The sequence below is a fragment of the Limanda limanda genome, chromosome 14 (assembly GCF_963576545.1).
Source record: "Limanda limanda chromosome 14, fLimLim1.1, whole genome shotgun sequence".
NCBI classification, from domain to species: domain Eukaryota; kingdom Metazoa; phylum Chordata; class Actinopteri; order Pleuronectiformes; family Pleuronectidae; genus Limanda; species Limanda limanda.
The window spans coordinates 1108730-1127593 of NC_083649.1; the positions used below are offsets into that span (position 1 = coordinate 1108730).

At 47.2% G+C, this 18864-nt stretch overlaps 2 protein-coding genes across 2 annotated transcripts; one reads left to right on the forward strand and one right to left on the reverse strand.

The window, feature by feature from the left end:
• Window positions 1-9981: 9981 nt before the first annotated feature.
• slbp2 (stem-loop binding protein 2) lies at window positions 9982-14646 on the reverse strand. The gene is made up of 9 exons (XM_061085234.1): window positions 14594-14646; window positions 13584-13736; window positions 12150-12230; window positions 11648-11725; window positions 11421-11564; window positions 10728-10898; window positions 10461-10608; window positions 10230-10359; window positions 9982-10046 (listed from the first exon to the last, which is right to left on the reverse strand). Exons 1-9 carry the CDS (start codon window positions 14644-14646, stop codon window positions 9982-9984), a joined length of 1023 nt encoding a protein of 340 aa, XP_060941217.1.
• Window positions 14647-15322: 676 nt separating this feature from the next.
• Window positions 15323-18511, forward strand: zmat2 (zinc finger, matrin-type 2). Its single transcript, XM_061085675.1, has 5 exons — window positions 15323-15358; window positions 16618-16841; window positions 16962-17035; window positions 17388-17533; window positions 17846-18511. The coding sequence occupies exons 1-5, from the start codon at window positions 15341-15343 to the stop codon at window positions 17987-17989; spliced, it is 606 nt and encodes a 201-aa protein (XP_060941658.1). The 5' UTR covers window positions 15323-15340; the 3' UTR covers window positions 17990-18511.
• Window positions 18512-18864: the final 353 nt, after the last annotated feature.

Here is an 18864-nt window from a genome sequence, read left to right on the forward strand (position 1 = left end):
GAGAGAGAGAGAGAGAGAGAGAGAGAGAGAGAGAGGGAGAGAGAGAGACAAAACTTTAGATTTAACAAATTTAAAAGCTTTTAACAAGAATAAAAGATTTATGTTCATGTTTATATTTGACAGGAGTTAAATTGTTCTAGTTTCTTGATTCTAGTTCTAAACACTTGTTCCTTCAGCTTTTTAAATAAAACACAAACAAATTATTAATCTTTACTTTAGAGCTGTCAAACGATTAAAATATTTAATCGCGATTAATCGCAAATTTGTATCTATTCTAAATGTCCCTTCATTTATTTTTTTTCCATAATTTTACTTTTGTTTTAATGCTCTTATCAACAAAGTGGATTGACTTGCTTTATGCAAATGTTTTATTTTATTGAAAAACAACATTGCCAAACAGGGCGGTACAAAATAAAATTATAAAGTTCACATTTCAGGTGAACAAGGACTCAGCCTATAGTGCAGTTAAACCATGGCTTAATATTTTCTTTTTTTCAAGTTTGCTGTGAACATAGCAGTCAGGCGTCTTATTTCAGAAACAATGAACCATAACAGTTTGGTTACAAATAAAAGGTAAGCGTACTACTTCTTTGCTTTCAGCCAGCTACTCAAACAGACAAGCAACAAATAACAAACACACAAAATACACAGGCAGGTGTCGGACTACTTTGAAATAAATGAAACACAGAACTTTGTAGGGCTATTTGAGTCCTCCCCATATTTGTGGAAAATGTATGAAATAAGAAGTTCCCTATTTTTAAATAAATAAAAACATATAGCTGCAGACTAATAGTGTAACGGACTGGGTTTATGTTTATGTTTGGTTTTGACGTATGTTCAGTAAAACACTGTTGAAGGAGCGCTCTAATGTCTGAGGGTCAGTGAAGGGGTCGGGGTGGGACATGTGACTGTTTGGACCAATAGGATGGGGTTGTTTGGGGATCGGGGCTCAATGAGGAAGTGAAGTGTTGTTGATGTGTGCGAGTGACGGAGTAAGAAGTGCACATGTTCGTGTAGAGCAGAGGTCTTCAACAGGGGGTCCGCGACCCCTAGGGGGTCCGCGGAGGTACTGCAGGGAGGTCGCGTAATCTTTGGTTGATTAGACAATTTTTTAAATTTTTTATAATTTTTTTTTTTTTTTTTCACGAATTTAATTGTCTTTCAATACACATGAATATGCATCCAACATATTGTGAGTCTGATTTGAGCCTCTGCCTGACAACCTCCATCCATCCAAGATTAGATAAGTTGTGTGCTACCCATCAGGGTCCGACATCTCACTGATGTGGGAGTATGTGTGCCATCAACAGATAGCTAGAGGATTCACTGTCTCTTCTACATGTATGTTTAAAATAAAAACATGAATCTGTGAATAACTTTAATAGCTCAGTGTTGTATGCAAGATGTACAGTGGGACAGGAAAGTATTCAGACCCCTTTAAATATTTCACTCTTTGTTTCATTGCAGCAATTTGCAAAAATCAAAAAAGTTCATTTTATTTCTCATTAATGAACACTCAGCACGACATCTTGACAGAAAAGAAATGAAATGTAGGAATTTTTCGCAAATTTATTAAAAAAGAAAAACTGAAATATCACATGGTCATAAGTATTCAGACCCTTTGCTGTGACACTCATATTGAACTCACATGCTGTCCATTTCTTCTGATCCTCCTTGAGATGGTTCTACTCCTTCATTGGAGTCCAGCTGTGTTTAATTAAACTGATTGGACTTGATTAGGAAGGGCTCACACCTGTCTATATAAGACCTTCCAGCTCACAGTGCATGTCAGAGCAAATGAGAATCATGAGGTCGAAGGAACTGCCCAAGGAGCTCAGAGACAGAATTGTGGCAAGGCACAGATCTGGCCAAGGTTACAAAATAATTTCTGCAGCACTCAAGGTTCCTAAGAGCACAGTGGCCTCCATAATCCTTAAATGGAAGAGGTTTGGGACGACCAGAACTCTTCCTAGACCTGGCCGTCCAGCCAAACTGAGCCATCGTTGGAGAAGAGCCTTGGTGAGAGAGGTAAAGAAGAACCCAAAGATCACTGTGGCTGAGCTCCAGAGATGCAGTAGGGAGATGGGAGAAAGTTCCACAAAGTCAACTATCACTGCAGCCCTCCACCAGTCGGGGCTTTATGGCAGAGTGGCCCGACGGAAGCCTCTCCTCAGTGCAACACATATGAAAGCCTGCAGAGAGTTTACCAAAAAACACATGAAGGACTCCCAGACTATGAGAAATAAGATTCTCTGGTCTGATGAGACCAAGATTGAACTTGTTGGCGTTAATTCTAAGCGGTATGTGTGGAGAAGACCAGGCACTGCTCATCACCTGCCCAATACAATCCCAACAGTGAAACATGGTGGTGCAGCATCATGCTATGGGGGGGGGGGGTTTCAGCTGCAGGGACAGGACGACTGGTTGCAATTGAAGGAAAGATGAATGCGGCCAAGTACAGAGATATCCTGGAAGAAAACCTCTTCCAGAGTGCTCTGGACCTCAGACTGGGCCGAAGGTTCACCTTCCAACAAGACAATGACCCTAAGCAGACAGCTAAAATAACAAAGGAGTGGCTTCGGAACAACTCTGTGACCGTTCTTGACTGGTCCAGCCAGAGCCCTGACCTAAACCCAATGGAGCATCTCTGGAGAGACCTGAACATGTCTGTCCACCAACGTTCACCATCCAACCTGACGGAACTGGAGAGGATCTGCAAGGAAGAATGGCAGAGGATCCTCAAATCCAGGTGTGAAAAACTTGTTGCATCATTCCCAAGAAGACTCATGGCTGTACTAGCTCAAAAGGTTCTGCTCAATACTGAGCAAAGGTTCTGAATACTTATGAACATGTGGTATTTCAGTTTTTCTTTTTTAATAAATTTGCAAAAATGTCTACATTTCAGTTTTTTTCTGTCAAGATGGGGTGCTGAGTGAACATTGATGAGAAATAAAATTAACTTTTTTGATTTTAGCGAATGGCTCCAATGAAACAGAGTGAAACATTTAAAGGGGTCTGAATACTTTCTGTACCCACTGTATGTTTATAAACAGCAGTGGCATGGCCCCCCTGTACCGTGCACATGTTTAAATTAAAAACATGAATATATGAACCCTGAATATTTGAATAGCTTAGTATTGAATGCACAATATCAGGGTAGTTATGTTGAACATGGCACTAGACCCAGTTTAATATAAAACACAATTTTATACAATATATATAGTAGAGGGTCCCTGCTCCATCTCTCCACCTGTTTGGGGGTCCTTGGTCTGAAAAACGTTGAAGACCCCTGGTGTAGAGGATAATAAAAGCTACTAAACCACGAAGAAGTTCCGTGTCCTGTGGGACGCTACAACAGCTTAAAAATATATATTTTAGTTGGTGAAATATTAAAACAAAAAGCGAGAGCAGGTCAGACTGGAGGCGAACACAGGTACTGCAGCTGCAGCTCTGCTTTAACTCGCGTTAAAAAAATTGACGGCGTTAAAATGGGTTTGCGTTAATGCCGTGTGTAACTGACAGCTCTAGTTTATTTTAATAAAGACTGCGATGGAGGAGAGGAACCGGCTTCTCTTGGAGCGACACCTAGTGGACACAGGATTGAACTGCAGCCTTAGCTCAGGGTGATTTTATTCCAACTCAGACCGAATTCAACTTTTCAATTTCAATGCGATTGTTCCCAAAGAAGAATTAATTTAATTGACGAATCATCAGAAGTTGTTTCTGGAGACGTTTTATTGTTCAGAGATTTAAACTTTTGAGTCTGAACAGAAACTGAGACTTTAGTAAACGATGACGCGTCCTCTCCTGATTGGTTCTCATCAGTCACATGACTCGACCAGCAGCGTGAACACGAAGCGGCGCTAACAGAAGATAAATCACTGGTCGTCATCGTGTTTCTTGTTACTAAGCAACCAACTGCAGAGGAGACCATATGAACGACGAGGTCAAAGGTCGGTTTAGTGTTAAAATGAAAACACAATGTCGATGTCACCGTAGTGGGGGGGGTTGGGGGGGGGGGTCAGAGACTCACCAGGTAGAAGTCCCCTGGCTGAGGGTCAGGGTCGGGGTCGGGGTCAGGGTCGCCTTCCAGAGTCTCCCTCAGGCCGTCCACCAGCAGCGTGACCACAGCATGGTGGCCAGGGGTGGGGGGGCAGAGCAGGGAGAGGGGGGGGGGAGGTGTGCAGTAGGGGGGTGGGGGAGGGGGGGAGAATGGGGAAGAGAGGGGGGGAGGAGGAAGGGGCGAGCCACGCCCGTCTGTGCGTCCAGCCGTTTAGTCAGATGCAGGAGGAGGAGGGGGTGCGGCCAAGGGCTGAGACTCCTCCTCCTCCTTACAGCTCAGGGCCAGGTAGCCCCGCCCACTCTCACAAGGACATGGTCACTGAGCCGTTGCCCCAGCAACGCACCTGGAGAGAGGAAGACACAGGTGATCATTAAACTGTTCAATTAACCAATTAACATCTGGTCCTCTGCAGCTGTGACACGCCCTCATGAGGAGCAGGGCGCCGCCGCGGTCACTGTCAGAACGGTTGCTACGGTAACCAGGTCGTACGACGAGTTCCCTCGAACCTGTGGACCAGCTCCAGGGTTTCTTCTCTCTGATTGGCCGGCTGTGTCAGAGCTGTCGTCCAATCAGCAGTGATTCAAACCTGGTGGGAACTCACAGTGGATCAGACGCAGCTGATGATGGATCCTGATCAGTGGACCAGGACCGAGGTCTATAGTGGATCAGGACCGAGGTCTATAGTGGACCAGGACCGAGGTCTATAGTGGACCAGGACCGAGGTCTATAGTGGATCTGGACCGAGGTCTATAGTGGACCAGGTCTATAGTGGATCTGGACCGAGGTCTATAGTGGACCAGGACCGAGGTCTATAGTGGATCAGGACCGAGGTCTATAGTGGACCAGGACCGAGGTCTATAGTGGATCAGGTCCTGATGCTGGATCATGATCCTGCTGCTGACCAGAGACTATGATGCAGCAGGACTGCTTGACATATAGTATTGAAGTTCTCCTTCAACATGTTTCCTCTCATCATTGCTGCTGAAACCTTTCTCCTGATGATGTTCTCCTCTACACATCTGTGTCACTTGTGTCCGTCCTGGGAGACGGATCCTCACATGTGTCTCCTGGAGACGGATCCTCACATGTGTCTCTCTGAGGTTTCTACGTGTCTTCACCTGTTAAAAGGGTTTTTAGTAGTTTGTCCTGACTCTTGTTGAGGGTTAAGGACAGAGGACGTCTCACCATGTTAAAGCCCTGGGAGACAAACTGTGATCTGTGAATATGGGCTAAACAAATAAAATTTGATTGATTGATAATGATGGAGGTGAGGATGGTGATGGAGGTGATGATGGAGGTGATGTTAGTGATGGAGGTGATGGTGATAATGATGGAGGTGATGATAGTGATGGAGGTGATGATAGTGATGGAGGTGATGATAGTGATGGAGGTGGAGGTGATGATAGTGATGGAGGTGGAGGTGATGATAGTGATGGAGGTGATGGAGGTGGAGGTGATGATAGTGATGGAGCTGATGAAAGTGATGTAGGTGGTGATGATAATGATGGAGGTGATGGTGATGATAGTGATGGAGGTGATGATAGTGATGTAGGTGGAGGTGATGATAGTGATGGAGGTGAAGATAGTGATGGAGGTGATGGAGCTGATGATAGTGATGGAGGTAATGATAGTGATTGAGGTGGAGGTGATGATAATGATGGAGGTGATGGTGATGATAGTGATGGAGGTGATGGAGCTGATGATAGTGATGGAGGTGGAGGTGATGATAGTGATGGAGGTGATGATAGTGACGGTAGTGATGGAGGTGGAGGTGATGTAGGTGGAGGTGATGATAGTGATGGAGCTGATGATAGTGATGGAGCTTATGATAGTGATGGAGGTGGAGGTGATGATAGTGATGGAGGTGATGAAGCTGATGATAGTGATGGAGGTAATGATAGTGATGGAGGTGGAGGTGATGATAATGATGGAGGTGATGGTGATGATAGTGATGGAGGTGATGGAGCTGATGATAGTGATGGAGGTGGAGGTGATAATAGTGATGGAGGTGATGATAGTGACGGTAGTGATGGAGGTGGAGGTGATGTAGGGGGAGGTGATGATAGTGATGGAGCTGATGATAGTGATGGAGCTGATGATAGTGATGGAGGTGGAGGTGATGATAGTGATGGAGGTGATGATAGTGATGGAGGTGATGGAGCTGATGATAGTGATGGAGGTAATGATAGTGATGGAGGTGGAGGTGATGATAATGATGGAGGTGATGGTGATGATAGTGATGGAGGTGATGGAGCTGATGATAGTGATGGAGGTGGAGGTGATGATAGTGATGGAGGTGATGATAGTGACGGTAGTGATGGAGGTGGAGGTGATGTAGGTGGAGGTGATGATAGTGATGGAGCTGATGATAGTGATGGAGGTGATGGAGCTGATGATAGTGATGGAGGTGGAGGTGATGATAGTTATGGAGGTGGTGATGATAGTGATGGAGGTGATGGAGCTGATGATAGTGATGGAGGTGATGATAGTGATGGAGGTGATGAAGCTGATGATAGTGATGGAGGTAATGATAGTGATGGAGGTGGAGGTGATGATGATGGAGGTGATGGTGATGATAGTGATGGAGGTGATGATAGTGATGGAGGTGGAGGTGATGATAGTGATGGAGGTGATGATAGTGACGGTAGTGATGGAGGTGGAGGTGATGTAGGTGGAGGTGATGATAGTGATGGAGCTGATGATAGTGATGGAGGTGGAGGTGATGATAGTGATGGAGGTGATGATAGTGATGGAGGTGATGATAGTGACGGTAGTGATGGAGGTGGAGGTGATGTAGGTGGAGGTGATGATAGTGATGGAGCTGATGATAGTGATGGAGCTGATGATAGTGATGGAGGTGATGGAGCTGATGATAGTGATGGAGGTGATGATAGTGATGGAGGTGATGGAGCTGATGATAGTGATGGAGGTGGAGGTGATGATAGTGATGGAGGTGATGGAGGTGGAGGTGATGATAGTGATGGTGACGGTAGTGATGGAGGTGATGATAGTGATGGAGGTGATGATAGTGATGGTGACGGTAGTGATGGAGGTGATGCTAGTGATGGAGGTGGAGGTGATGGAGCTGATGATAGTGATGGAGGTGATGATAGTGATGGTGACGGTAGTGATGGAGCTGATGATAGTGATGGAGGTGGAGGTGATGATAATGATGGAGGTGATGGTGATAGTGATGGTGACGGTAGTGATGGAGCTGATGATAGTGATGGAGGTGGAGGTGATGGAGGTGATGATAGTGATGGAGGTGATGCTAGTGATGGAGGTGATGGAGGTGATAGTGACGGTAGTGATGGAGCTGGAGGTGATGGAGGTGGAGGTGATGGAGGTGGTGGAGGTGGAGGTGATGATAGTGATGGAGGTGATGGTAGTGATGGTGACGGTAGTGATGGAGGTGATGCTAGTGATGGAGGTGATGCTAGTGATGGAGGTGGAGGTGATGGAGCTGATGATAGTGATGGTGATGATAGTGATGGAGGTGATGATAGTGATGGAGGTGATGGAGGTGATAGTGACGGTAGTGATGGAGCTGGAGGTGATGGAGGTGGAGGTGATGGAGGTGGTGGAGGTGATGATAGTGATGGTGACGGTAGTGATGGAGCTGATGATAGTGATGGAGGTGATGGAGGTGATAGTGACGGTAGTGATGGAGCTGGAGGTGGTGGTGGTGGAGGTGGTGGAGGTGGAGGTGATAGTGATGGAGCTGGAGGTGATAGTGATGGAGGTGGTGGAGGTGATGGAGGTGGTCCGGGCAGCCGAGGCCTCCATGCAGCCCGAGCCGAGCCGCGGACTCGCTGAGGCCGCTGGGCATCTCCGGCTGCTGCTGCTAGCTCGTGGCTAACAGATCCTATTGTTTCCAATGGAGGATGCTAACACGCCCAGTTTCACAGCCGAGTCCATGAGAGGTGTCATTTTGAAACCGAGAGAATCTCCCGGTGCTCGGCTCCTCTGCTCCGGGGACCCGCGGCCCGGGGACCCGGGGACCCGCGGCGGAGATTCATAATGTGTCATGTTATCACAGTCAAGGTCGGCACAATACACTCAGCCATCTTGCTCCGTGAGCCCGAGCCGCCGCCGAGCCGCCGCCGAGCAGCGAGCCTCCTGCCCGGCCTCGCAGGCTCCGGGGCCCCGGTGAGGCTCCGGGCCCCGGGCCGCTGCTCTGCGGGCGCACGGAGCCTCACCGCCCGCAGCCTCCCGGAGCCGCGGCGGCTAGCGGAGGCTAACGGACCCGCTAGCAGCGTTAGCCGCAGATTCCACAAACAAACCCCGAGCATCGGTGCAGCTGTCCGGGGAACCGGGGCTGCTCCGGCCCGCCGGGGCTCCTCCGGGCCGCCGCTCCCACACGGGGCTCCGGAGAAGAACCGACCGTCCGTGGGCCCGAGTCCCCGCACACGCACACACCCGGACCCGGCGCAGAACACTGGGGTACCGGCGGGGATGCGGTGGAGGTCCGGGCGGCCTGCGAGTCCTCCGAGCGGCGGGGAGACAGCGAGAGACCCGGGGGAGACCAGCCCGGACCCGAGCGCTTCCACCGGGCAGACCCGGCTCTCCGACCCGGCGGGGAGGCTTACCTGGTCGGCGGCAGGTGTCCCGGGCTCCGGCGGCTCCGTGGTGCAGCGGGCCGGCAGAGGGCCGGACACAGCGGGGAGAGGAGGCGTGTGACCCGGGGACGCTGCTGTTCCAACAGCCGCTCTCCGCGCTCCGCCCGCCGCCAGCTAACCCTCCACAACGAATCCAACAGACGACGCAGCGGCCCGGGACTCACCGGCACCGAGCTGAGAGCGTGCGTGTTAACGAGCTCCCTTCATAATAACCAGGCGACGTGCACGCGCCCGTGAGCGGCGGCGGCATTCATAAATAACATTTACGGTGGGGGGGGGGGTCTCTCTTTGTAACAGCCGTACGAATCACAACACACACTGAAGGACTCGTGTGTGTGAGACACATGAACTGGGTTGTTTGAGTTCCATGTCCCGTCAGAGAACATGGAGAAGGAATGTGTTGACTGCAGCCGGCCACCAGGGGGCGATCCTGGTCCCTTCGTGAATATAAAGACAGTTTAAAAGCATTAAGAGAAACTCTGAACATCTCACTTCCACCAGTTTATCTGAATAAAAGATGTTGGGATTTTGAGTTTATAATAAACCAGTTGGTGTCTGTGATCCTCTTCCTCTCTTCCCGTTCCCCTCTTCCCGTTCCCCTCTTCCCGTTCCTCTCCCTCTGTTCCTCTCCCTCTGTTCCTCTCCCTCTGTTCCTCTCCCTCTCTTCCTTCGGGAACTCGCTCGTTGAAATGAGACACAACGAGTCCGGCTGAATTTACGACACTTTATTTACATCTTTATTAATCACAGATTTCAGCTTTGCTCTCGTCATCGAGCAGCACAAAACAACAAGTAAAAGAAAACTCACAACACAAAGTAGAAGCTTCTCCCTCCAACAATCAGAGTTTGGTTTTTTAGAAAAAACACGTCTGTGAGGAGGAGCCTGAGCATGAAGGTGAAGGTGGAGCAAAGACAACGGCCGCCACAGGGGGGCGCTAATGTGACACAATGATCGATACACAAAAGTGACATCGAGTACAAACTATCGGCAGCTGTTGCATCGGTGCAGAACGACAACATGATGCAGGTGAGACGTGAGCAACACAAATAAATATACAACGTGCAAAGTAACCATGCTCGGACCCGCCCCCTGGTGAGAAGACCGTGGAGGGTCGATGCAACGAGGACCAATCACAGCCCTGCTGTCGTTACAGCCAATCTTCAGCGATCTTAAAAAGACAAACGTACCGGAAACCACAAACACACGTGACTGCGACAGAGTGGCGCCCGCGGCACGAGGGCGAGAGCAGCACGCCGTCACGCCCAGCGTCCAGGAGGAGGAGCGGCGCTGGTCTCACATCAGTACGGGTTCCAGGACAGCTGGTCGGAGAACACAGGAACCTGCTGGTCGTCAGAACCCAGATCTGAGGAGACAAACATCCGTCAGACGAGATCTGCACGAGTCCGAGGCTCGGAGCGCGTGACCCCAGTGACCCCAGTGACCCCAGTGACCTCAGTGACCTCGGTGACCTCAGTGACCCCAGTGACCCGGGGGACCCCAGTGACCCAGGGGACCCGGGGGACCCCAGGTACTTGAATGACCTCACCTTGGGTATGGTCGGCCTCCAGCAGGAGGCGGAGCCAGTCGGTCATGTTGTCCTTGGAGGTCAGCTGGCTACTGAGGGAGGCGCCCAGGCCGGGGGGGGAGCGGAGAGGCCGATGGCTCATCTCTGCCCCCTGCAGGAAGGAAACCACGTTTCACCACGAGACAACATGTTGAGCCTCACCAGCAGGACTCTGCTGAGGAGGACGTGTGGACATGAATCAGGAGACGTTACCGGGGAGAAGGGGACGGTCCAGGCTCCTCCCACTTCCAGAGGAGACACAGAGGAGGCCTCAGACGCCGGGGGGGGCGTGTCCTTCTCTCTCTGCTGCAGGCGTCTGTCCTCACACAGGCCGGACGTCATCTTGGCCAGCTGACTCTGACTGAACCAGGGACAAGACACCAGAGGGAATCAGAGACCAGCTGCTTTCACACATGGGACTTCACAAAGAGGCTGAGGATCTGAAGCAACCCCCCCCCCGCCCCCCCGGTCTCCACCTACAGCTGCTCCACCGGGTCCTCTGCGTCCACGGCGTCCGGCTGGTCCTCGGTGGGCGGGTCCCACAGGTGCAGCGCCCGCCTCCACAGACGCACCTGCATGTCCCAGGAGCGCCGGCTGTACTTCCTGTACATGTTCGGGGTGGAGGGGTGGAGCTTAGGGTCCCTTTGGTGTCTGAGGAGGAGGAGACAGCGGTTATTCCAAAGAGAAACTGAACTATCAGTTCTGACAAGTTTCATCTCTGGAAGCTTGAGGGTCAGAGGTCAGCAGGGTTAGGGTCAGCAGGTCAATGCCCTGGTTCTGGTGCAGTTAGTTTTCTTTAGTATTGAAGGTATCACAGATTTACAACCTGCACTGGCATCGTGAGTCCTCCTGGACTGAAGAGGGCAGTATAACAACCTCTGCTCAACACGTACATGTGGGAGGAGTTAGTTCTCATCCGGGCGACACATCAGACCAACACTTCCTGGTTCAGGCCGATGCTCAGGCTAACATCATATTGCACAGAAAAGTCGGTTTCTAGTAACTTCCTGCTCTAGTGGCGTCACTTCAGCCGAACAACCGGATGTCCCGCTGACCCGCCCACTGACCCGCCCACTGACCCGCCCACCTCCCGCCCACAGGACGGTCTGATGCTCCACCCCCTGCGTCCAGCGGCTGGAGCTCTTATCTGGTAGCGGATGTGCGTGCTCTTACTTGGGCACCTGCTGCAGGTAGTTCTGGTAGCCGCTGGTGATCTTGCCGTAGTGGATCTGTTTCTGCCGCCGCTTCAGAACCGCCTCGTTGGTCTCGGTGTTGGCCGGGTCGAGGAGGCGGGGGTAGCAGCGCCCGAGGGCGGACCTGAAGGGACCAGGAGCACAAGAGGTTGGATTTAACGGTTTGTATACAACCAGGTGCTGCTGGTGATCAGGGCGTGTTCAGACCTCTTGTCCAAGTCGTCCGTCCCCACGGCCACGCTGCTGGTGGACACGTTGAGGATGCAGCGCTCCAGGATGGACGGCCTGAAGGACACAGAGCGTTAATCACAAACTGTCTCCGTCCCGAGAGCAAAGACAATAACGTCAAAGAGCAAACGTTTCTATATTCACATATTTGCATAATTATAGCTCTGCAGCATCACTATGGAAGTGAGCACAGCGAGTTATTGATCTGTCAGATTGTGAAGGTTCAGTTTCTGTACAGCTTCCACTTTGAACCTGTTCCTTTCACCCTGTGGTCTGTGGACTCCAGGGTGAAAGAGGGTCAGCGGGTTAAAGAGGGTCAGCGGGTTAAAGAGGGTCAGCGGGTTAAAGAGGGTCAGCGGGTTAAAGAGGGTCAGTGGGTTAAAGAGGGTCAGCGGGTGAAAGAGGGTCAGTGGGTTAAAGAGGGTCAGTGGGTGAACCCGTCAGCGTCATGTGACCGACAGGATGTGACGTGTGGTGGAACCTGCGAGCTCTGCTGCCGGCCGCCCGCTCTCGTCCTCGCACGCTGCTCGCCGGAGGAGGAGACGACACCAGAGACACGTTACTGAGGAGCAAGAGAACACACGTCACTCATCGTCGGCTGCAGAGTGATGAAGGTGAAGAAACAGAGGAAGTCTGTTTTCAATGTCCTTTTTAAAGTTTGTCCTTTTCAACTGAAACTCATTAAACTACTGATGCAGCTGTCCCCTGCAGTGCGACTGGCTTTAAAGGAAAGGTGCTGCCCCCTGCTGGTGCAGCAGGCATGTTGTTTACTTGCAGGTTGTTTATAGTGTCAGTCATTTTCTCTGTGCAACATTTCATGCAACCTCTGAAATAAGAACCGTTACACATCCTTTACTTTGAATCACTTCAGGATTATTTTTGTCAAGCATCACCAATAACTTAAACTTAAAAAGGGATTCATGGATAGAAACTGGTCAGCACAATTATCAAATATTAATCTCAAAAGATGTGTGTGTTATAAATATGGTTGCAAAATTCCGGGAATATTCAAAGTTGGAAACTTTCCATGGGAATTAATGGGAATAAACAGGAATATATGGGAATTAACGGGAATAAACTGGAAATGTTGTGGGTAATTTATACTAACTGTATTTACCTTGTCATATACAGACATAAATATAAACATTTTGTTTTGTCATAGGCTGATTTGAGCCCTGAGGAAACTTTGGGCACTTGACTATATGCTTCTGCATCGTTGTGTCATTCTTAACATAGGTCTTTACACAGTATTTGCAAATGTACACAGCCTTTCCTTCTACATTGGATGAGGTGAAATGTCTCCACACATGAGAGAGTGCACGTGGCATTGTTCTGTAGAATAAGATGAGAAACAAGTTTGTAAAAAAACACTAATGCAATGCCAGAGATATAAATAGTTAGCCAAACAATTGGAATCGTCTGTAAACATATTTTACAATTGATGGATAAATGAATGGAAATAGGCTAGATGAACAGATGAACAATCCTCAATCAGCATGCTAATATATGTTCCCAGTAATATCATGGAAACTTACCTGACTAGTCCTTCACTCTACAGCAGGCCTCAGTAGCCCTGCTGTAGAGTGAAGCATGCTGGGAGTTATCTGTGCATGTGATGGAAGAATGACCAGTGGAGGCTTGAAACTCAACGTTCCATACATCTTTAAAATAGAGTTTTGAATGATGTTTTTATTGCTCAGCGTTTAATTTGCGTAGTTTTTTTTTCTCCCCAAATTCCCAAAATTCCCGAGCTAAACTTCCCATGGAAAGTTTCCGGAAAGTTTCCAGAAATTTACCGGAAACTTTCCGTCTCTTTGCAACCCTAGTTATAAAAGTGACATGTGGAGAGTCGGACAGAAGGTTGGACCTCAGGAGCCGGAGAGCGACCCGGGTGGAGGGCTCCATGTTTCCTCACCTGACCAGGCTGTCGAAGACGGAGCTGCAGCCGGGGAGGAGCCACGGCTCGGGGGCGGAGCAGCCGGAGGCCAGCAGCGGCTCGGGGAGGCCGTTCCACGCCGCGGCCGACCATCCCTTCACGCACACACAGGACCACGGGCTGAAGCAGAAACTGAGGACACCACCAGTGAGGAGTCAGCTCCCAAGTGTGAAGCTAAATCATCTCAATCATCCCCTGGTGGTCGGCTGCAGTACAGCTCATAAACACCATCTCCTCCATGTTGTGAGATGGGACATGGACTAATCAAACAAAATGACTACTAATGGAAACATCCATTAGAGTTAGCTGTACCTTTTGCCCTTGACTTCTACTTGAACTCAATACATACAGACATGCCTATAATGTAACTCTGGCTAGTTCAAATCAAAATCTCTCAGATGTAGATATCTGTAATTGTTTTTATGTGACTAATGTAAGTAGATAAGTTCAACTCTGAATCATCAGTTTGTTTTTGGACAGAAAGTAATTTCATCTCTGAAAAGTAACAAGTCAAATTATATTCATTCTCATATGATTAGATTCAAAATCAGTACATTTAGATAAAGTCAGATCTTTTGTTTTGCACATTTTGAATTAAATCTGACATTTGCCAGTGACACATAATTAAAAACTTCCAGCAATTTGTTTGAAAAGTCAGACTTTTAATTCAGTGACAGTTTGGATTCAGTTGAACTTCACAGGATTTCAATGTGGACACAGATCCACCAGAGCACAGAGAACAGACGCTGGCTGTGAGCTGTATTCATAACCTTCATAATGAATTTTCCCTTAGTGTCACAGTGATATTGAACATGAAACATTCACTCATCAATACAAAACAAACCAGGAGAACTCGTTTTCCAAGAAGTGAACAAAGTGTGAGTCCTGCATCACGCTCTGATTGGAGGATTTGGTCCAAACATTTTGTTCACTTCACTGCCTCGGACCCACGTGGTACCGGTGAGGTGCAGGTGTGAAGGAGCTCGTACCTGGAGGAGAGCAGCGGGCTCTGGGCTGCACGTTCCACTCCGCTCGATGACATGTTTTACGGTTAAAGTTTCTCTTCACTCGGTCCGACGCCATTGTTCCGCTTTCACAGCTTTTTAATGAGCTGCAGCTGGGGGGGGGGGGCGGGGCCGGCCCGACTCACCTGCGCTGCATGATCCGCAGGCAGCTGATGACGTATGTCCGGCCCAGAGGAAGGACGCTTAATATACAGCCACATAAAAAAAACATATAGACACATATCACTACTGAAAAGTACAAAAAACACATCATACAAATATTAGTACTGTTAAAAAAAAGAAATATCCCACGGGTACATATTAATTCTATTAAACAAAAAAACTAATATTATATTGGTACATATTTGTACCAATAAAATAAATCACACATATTTTATATGAAGCTATTACTACAAATAAATTCCTTAAACGTTTAAATGTATTCATAAAGCACTTTTCTAAACAATGTTACAAAGAGATGAACAAGGAAAAGCCAACTGGAGACAGAAAGAGAGGAAAACAATAAACACGAGCAGATAGAATAAAATAACATTTAAACTATGAAATGGTTTAAATTAATTTAAATCAAACCATTTCATTTCATTGTTTAAATGAATTTAATTCAAACCGCCTCCTCCCTGCAGGGCTGTCCTGCGCCTCCACTCCTGCAGGTGGCGCTCTTACTCCTTTAAATCGACTTCCGTTGCTGTTTTGCGTCACCGAGGAAACAAAATGGCGTCTGGCAGTGGGGTGAGTGTTGGGCTGAGCTGATTTTACCGATAAAAGTATAAAATAACGTGAATGTGACGAGACTGTGGTTTAATGGCGTGTGTTAATGTGTATCCGCACTGATGACGTCACGCACTCGAACCATCTGACGTGCTGATCCAGAGTTTCAGACGCTCGCGTCGCAGCAGCTAACAGCTAACGAGCATTAGCATGCTAAATGATAACTGCTACATGTTAGCATCAGCTCCGCTAGCTACCAAAATAATGAGACTTCCGGTCTCCTTCAGAATTAAAGTACGTTATGTTAGAAGTGACAACAGAACCCAAGGATAAGTCAGTGAAAATATATAAAGCAAGATATAACGTAAGATTATTTATTACAGATTAAATGTTTAACTTTCTGCTCTGTTGAAGTAAAACTTCTATTTCTTGCACTACCACTAGATAGATAGATAGATAGATAGATAGATAGATAGATAGATAGATAGATAGATAGATAGATAGATTACTTTATTCATCCCCTAAGGGAAATTAAGTCGTCATAGCAGCCGGTATATTTGAATACAATAAAATACAATAAAAATATTGAGGTAGAAAGAATAAAAACAGAAACACAAGATAAATAGGTAGATAAGGTGCAGTGGCAAGATGATGGTAATAGTACTGATGATATGATGGTAATGTTATTGTTAGACAGTATATAAAAATAGTACAGTATATATAGTATATAATATAACATAATATATATTTATATATGATAGTAATTATACCAATATAATAGCAGTATATAGTAATAATGGCAGCAACAGTATATATAATAATAATAGTAAATATAATAATAATAACATGTACACATGTATAAATATGTGTATATACAAGAATATACAAAGAGTATAATATGATATGATATATAGTAGAGGTATATATATAAGTATTTGACTATACAATAGATAATTTAATATACTATGAGTGTAAGAATGTGTAGACAGAGTGTGCAAAAGACAATATTATTGTATAAATATAAATTATTATAATATCAATATGGTTTATGATTCACTAACAGGATTACTTACATTACATTGATCAAATTAGTTATGTATTTTATTTAACTCTATTGTTTATATTTTAGGTGTATATTAAATGTTACTTTATTCTATATAGTTATTTTAGTTTTCATATTCAGTTTTATTTTGCTTGTGTGAATTTCTTTCTATATAATTCTGAGCATGTTTGATCCTGAAGTCTGACTCGACTTTCTTCCTCTTCATCTTCCTCTTCAGTCCAATAAGAACGACTTCCGTCGGAAGTGGGACAAGGACGAGTATGAGACCCTGGCTCAGCAGCGCCTGGCGGAGGAGAGGGACAAGGACCGGCGAGATGGGAAGGTCGCTCCGCCCGTCAAGCGGGAGCTCCTCCGTCACCGGGACTACAAAGTGGATCTGGAGTCCAAACTGGGAAAGACCATCGTCATCACCAAGACCACTCCTCAGGCGGACATGGGCGGGTAAGAGCTCCACCATGACACCGGGAAAAGTGCTTTGTTTTCATGTCTGATTCTTATTAGTTGACTGATCGGCCGTTGGCTGCCTCGCTCTGATTGGACGACTCTCTTCTTCTCTTGCAGTTATTACTGTAACGTCTGTGACTGTGTCGTCAAGGACTCCATCAACTTCCTGGATCACATCAACGGAAAGAAACGTGAGTTCACATCTCATCGCCTCCGGCCGCACTGCGGGTCCTCAAACCACTGTCACCTTTCACTGCTCCTCCTCCAGAGCATCTTCTGTAACTAAGCAACCAGCTGAAAAGTAGACAATCCACTTCCTGTTTACATCACATGACCAGTGGACGTGACTTGTCATGTCACGTGTGTTTTCAGGAGTGTTAGTGTGGACGGAGCTACAACTCAAATGGAAATTGGTCGTCTTGGTTTTAAAATGAAGACATGTTAGTGCGGGGGTGAAGCCTGAATGTACTTGTGTGTGTCAAGATGGTCACTGTGTCTGTGTGTGTGTGTGTGTCTGTGTGTGTGTCTTGTGTGTGTGTGCAGACCAGAGGAACCTTGGCATGTCGATGCGTGTGGAGCGCTCTTCTCTGGATCAGGTGAAGAAACGTTTTGAGGCGAACAAGAAGAAGATGGAGGAGAAGCAGAAGGAGTACGACTTCGAGGAGCGCATGAAGGAGCTGCGGGAGGAGGTGAGCTCGGCTGCTTTCACCTCCTGTCACTTCCTGCTGTGAAGTTCAATCCCTCACTTTCATTTCCCTTTCACTCAAACTATGGGTGTGTCACTTTAAAGTCAAATGACAAAAGTAATTGTTTTCTCACTGTAAATTAAAGTACTGGTGCACTACTTCATAACTGTTACATATTTCTGGTTTATTTCTGATTCTTTTTTTTTTATTTTATTCCATTGATTTATTTAAATAGCAAGTGGTGATGTCTGACTATAGTCTGTGTGTGTGTGTGTGTGTTTGTGTGTGTGTGTGTGTGTGTGTGTGTGTGTTCAGGAGGAGAAGGCGAAGGCCTACAAGAAGGAGAAGCAGAAGGAGAGGAAGCGCCGGGCGGAGGATGACGTGGACTTGGAGGAGGACGATGAGATGGCGGCGGTGATGGGGTTCTCCGGCTTCGGCTCGTCCAAGAAGACTCACTGACGCTCCACGACTTGAGACCACGCACCAGGACCAGGACCAGGCAGGTGTTAGAGACCAGAACCAGACTGTACATTCAGGACGGACGAGTCCCGCTGCGCTCGTCGCTCCAGGGACCTGACATCTCCTTCATCGTCCTCGTTGAGACTATTCAGTAACAGCCAGGCTTTTATTTTGGTAGTTTTATCCATCACTCAGTTGTGATGACTCCTGCAGCTTCCTGTCAGAGACGCGTGAACGACCGTAGACGTCTGCGATGAAGCTGCTGAGTGAAAAGACGTCGACGGACGGACAAAACGAAAATGAGACAACAATTATCTCCGGGTGATTCCTTTAAGAGACGCTTTCAAGTTCCTGCCGACAGAAAACATGACCAGATTCTCAACTTTCTTCATTTCTGCTTCACGTTAAAATAAAGTTTGACAGAAACAAAGGTTCCTCATGGAAATGAAGAAAAGCTCAAACCGCTTCACTCGTTTTTTTTAATTTTTATTGTAATAAACAATTTTTTTTTGGTTTCCACCACCTCATAGTTTGTGTCTTATTTATCAGCAGCTCTGTGTCAGTGACCACGACCAATCAGAGCTTCACCTGCAGTGCGTCGATAACAAGTCAACACGCCAGGACACCGACGGCTGATCCATCTAACACATGGCGGCGTTTCTAAGTTAAACAAACTTCTGCAGTCACGTCACGGTGTATTCATTAAAACGCTAAATTAATTATCATGTTACAGTTTTTCGAATAGATGTAATATTTTCTGTGTAAACGGGTCCTGTAAACCCTCACATCAGGTTCACTGAAATCTGAGTGTAGTTTCCAATCAGGACTTTATTTGAATGTGTCAGATGCAGATTTGGATCAATGTGTCTGATCAC

Excerpts from the sequence above, each read along its gene's own strand:
- slbp2 (XM_061085234.1), bottom strand. The coding sequence starts at position 14,646 with ATGTCATCGAGCGGAGTGGAACGTGCAGCCCAGAGCCCGCTGCTCTCC. Across the intron at positions 13,737-14,593 it reads AGCCCGCTGCTCTCCTCCAG|TTTCTGCTTCAGCCCGTGGT; the intron begins GTACGAGCTCCT and ends TGGTGTCCTCAG. Across the intron at positions 12,231-13,583 it reads GTCTTCGACAGCCTGGTCAG|TAACGTGTCTCTGGTGTCGT; the intron begins GTGAGGAAACAT and ends CTTGCTCCTCAG.
- zmat2 (XM_061085675.1), top strand. Across the intron at positions 17,036-17,387 it reads TCACATCAACGGAAAGAAAC|ACCAGAGGAACCTTGGCATG; the intron begins GTGAGTTCACAT and ends GTGTGTGTGCAG. Across the intron at positions 17,534-17,845 it reads TGAAGGAGCTGCGGGAGGAG|GAGGAGAAGGCGAAGGCCTA; the intron begins GTGAGCTCGGCT and ends GTGTGTGTTCAG.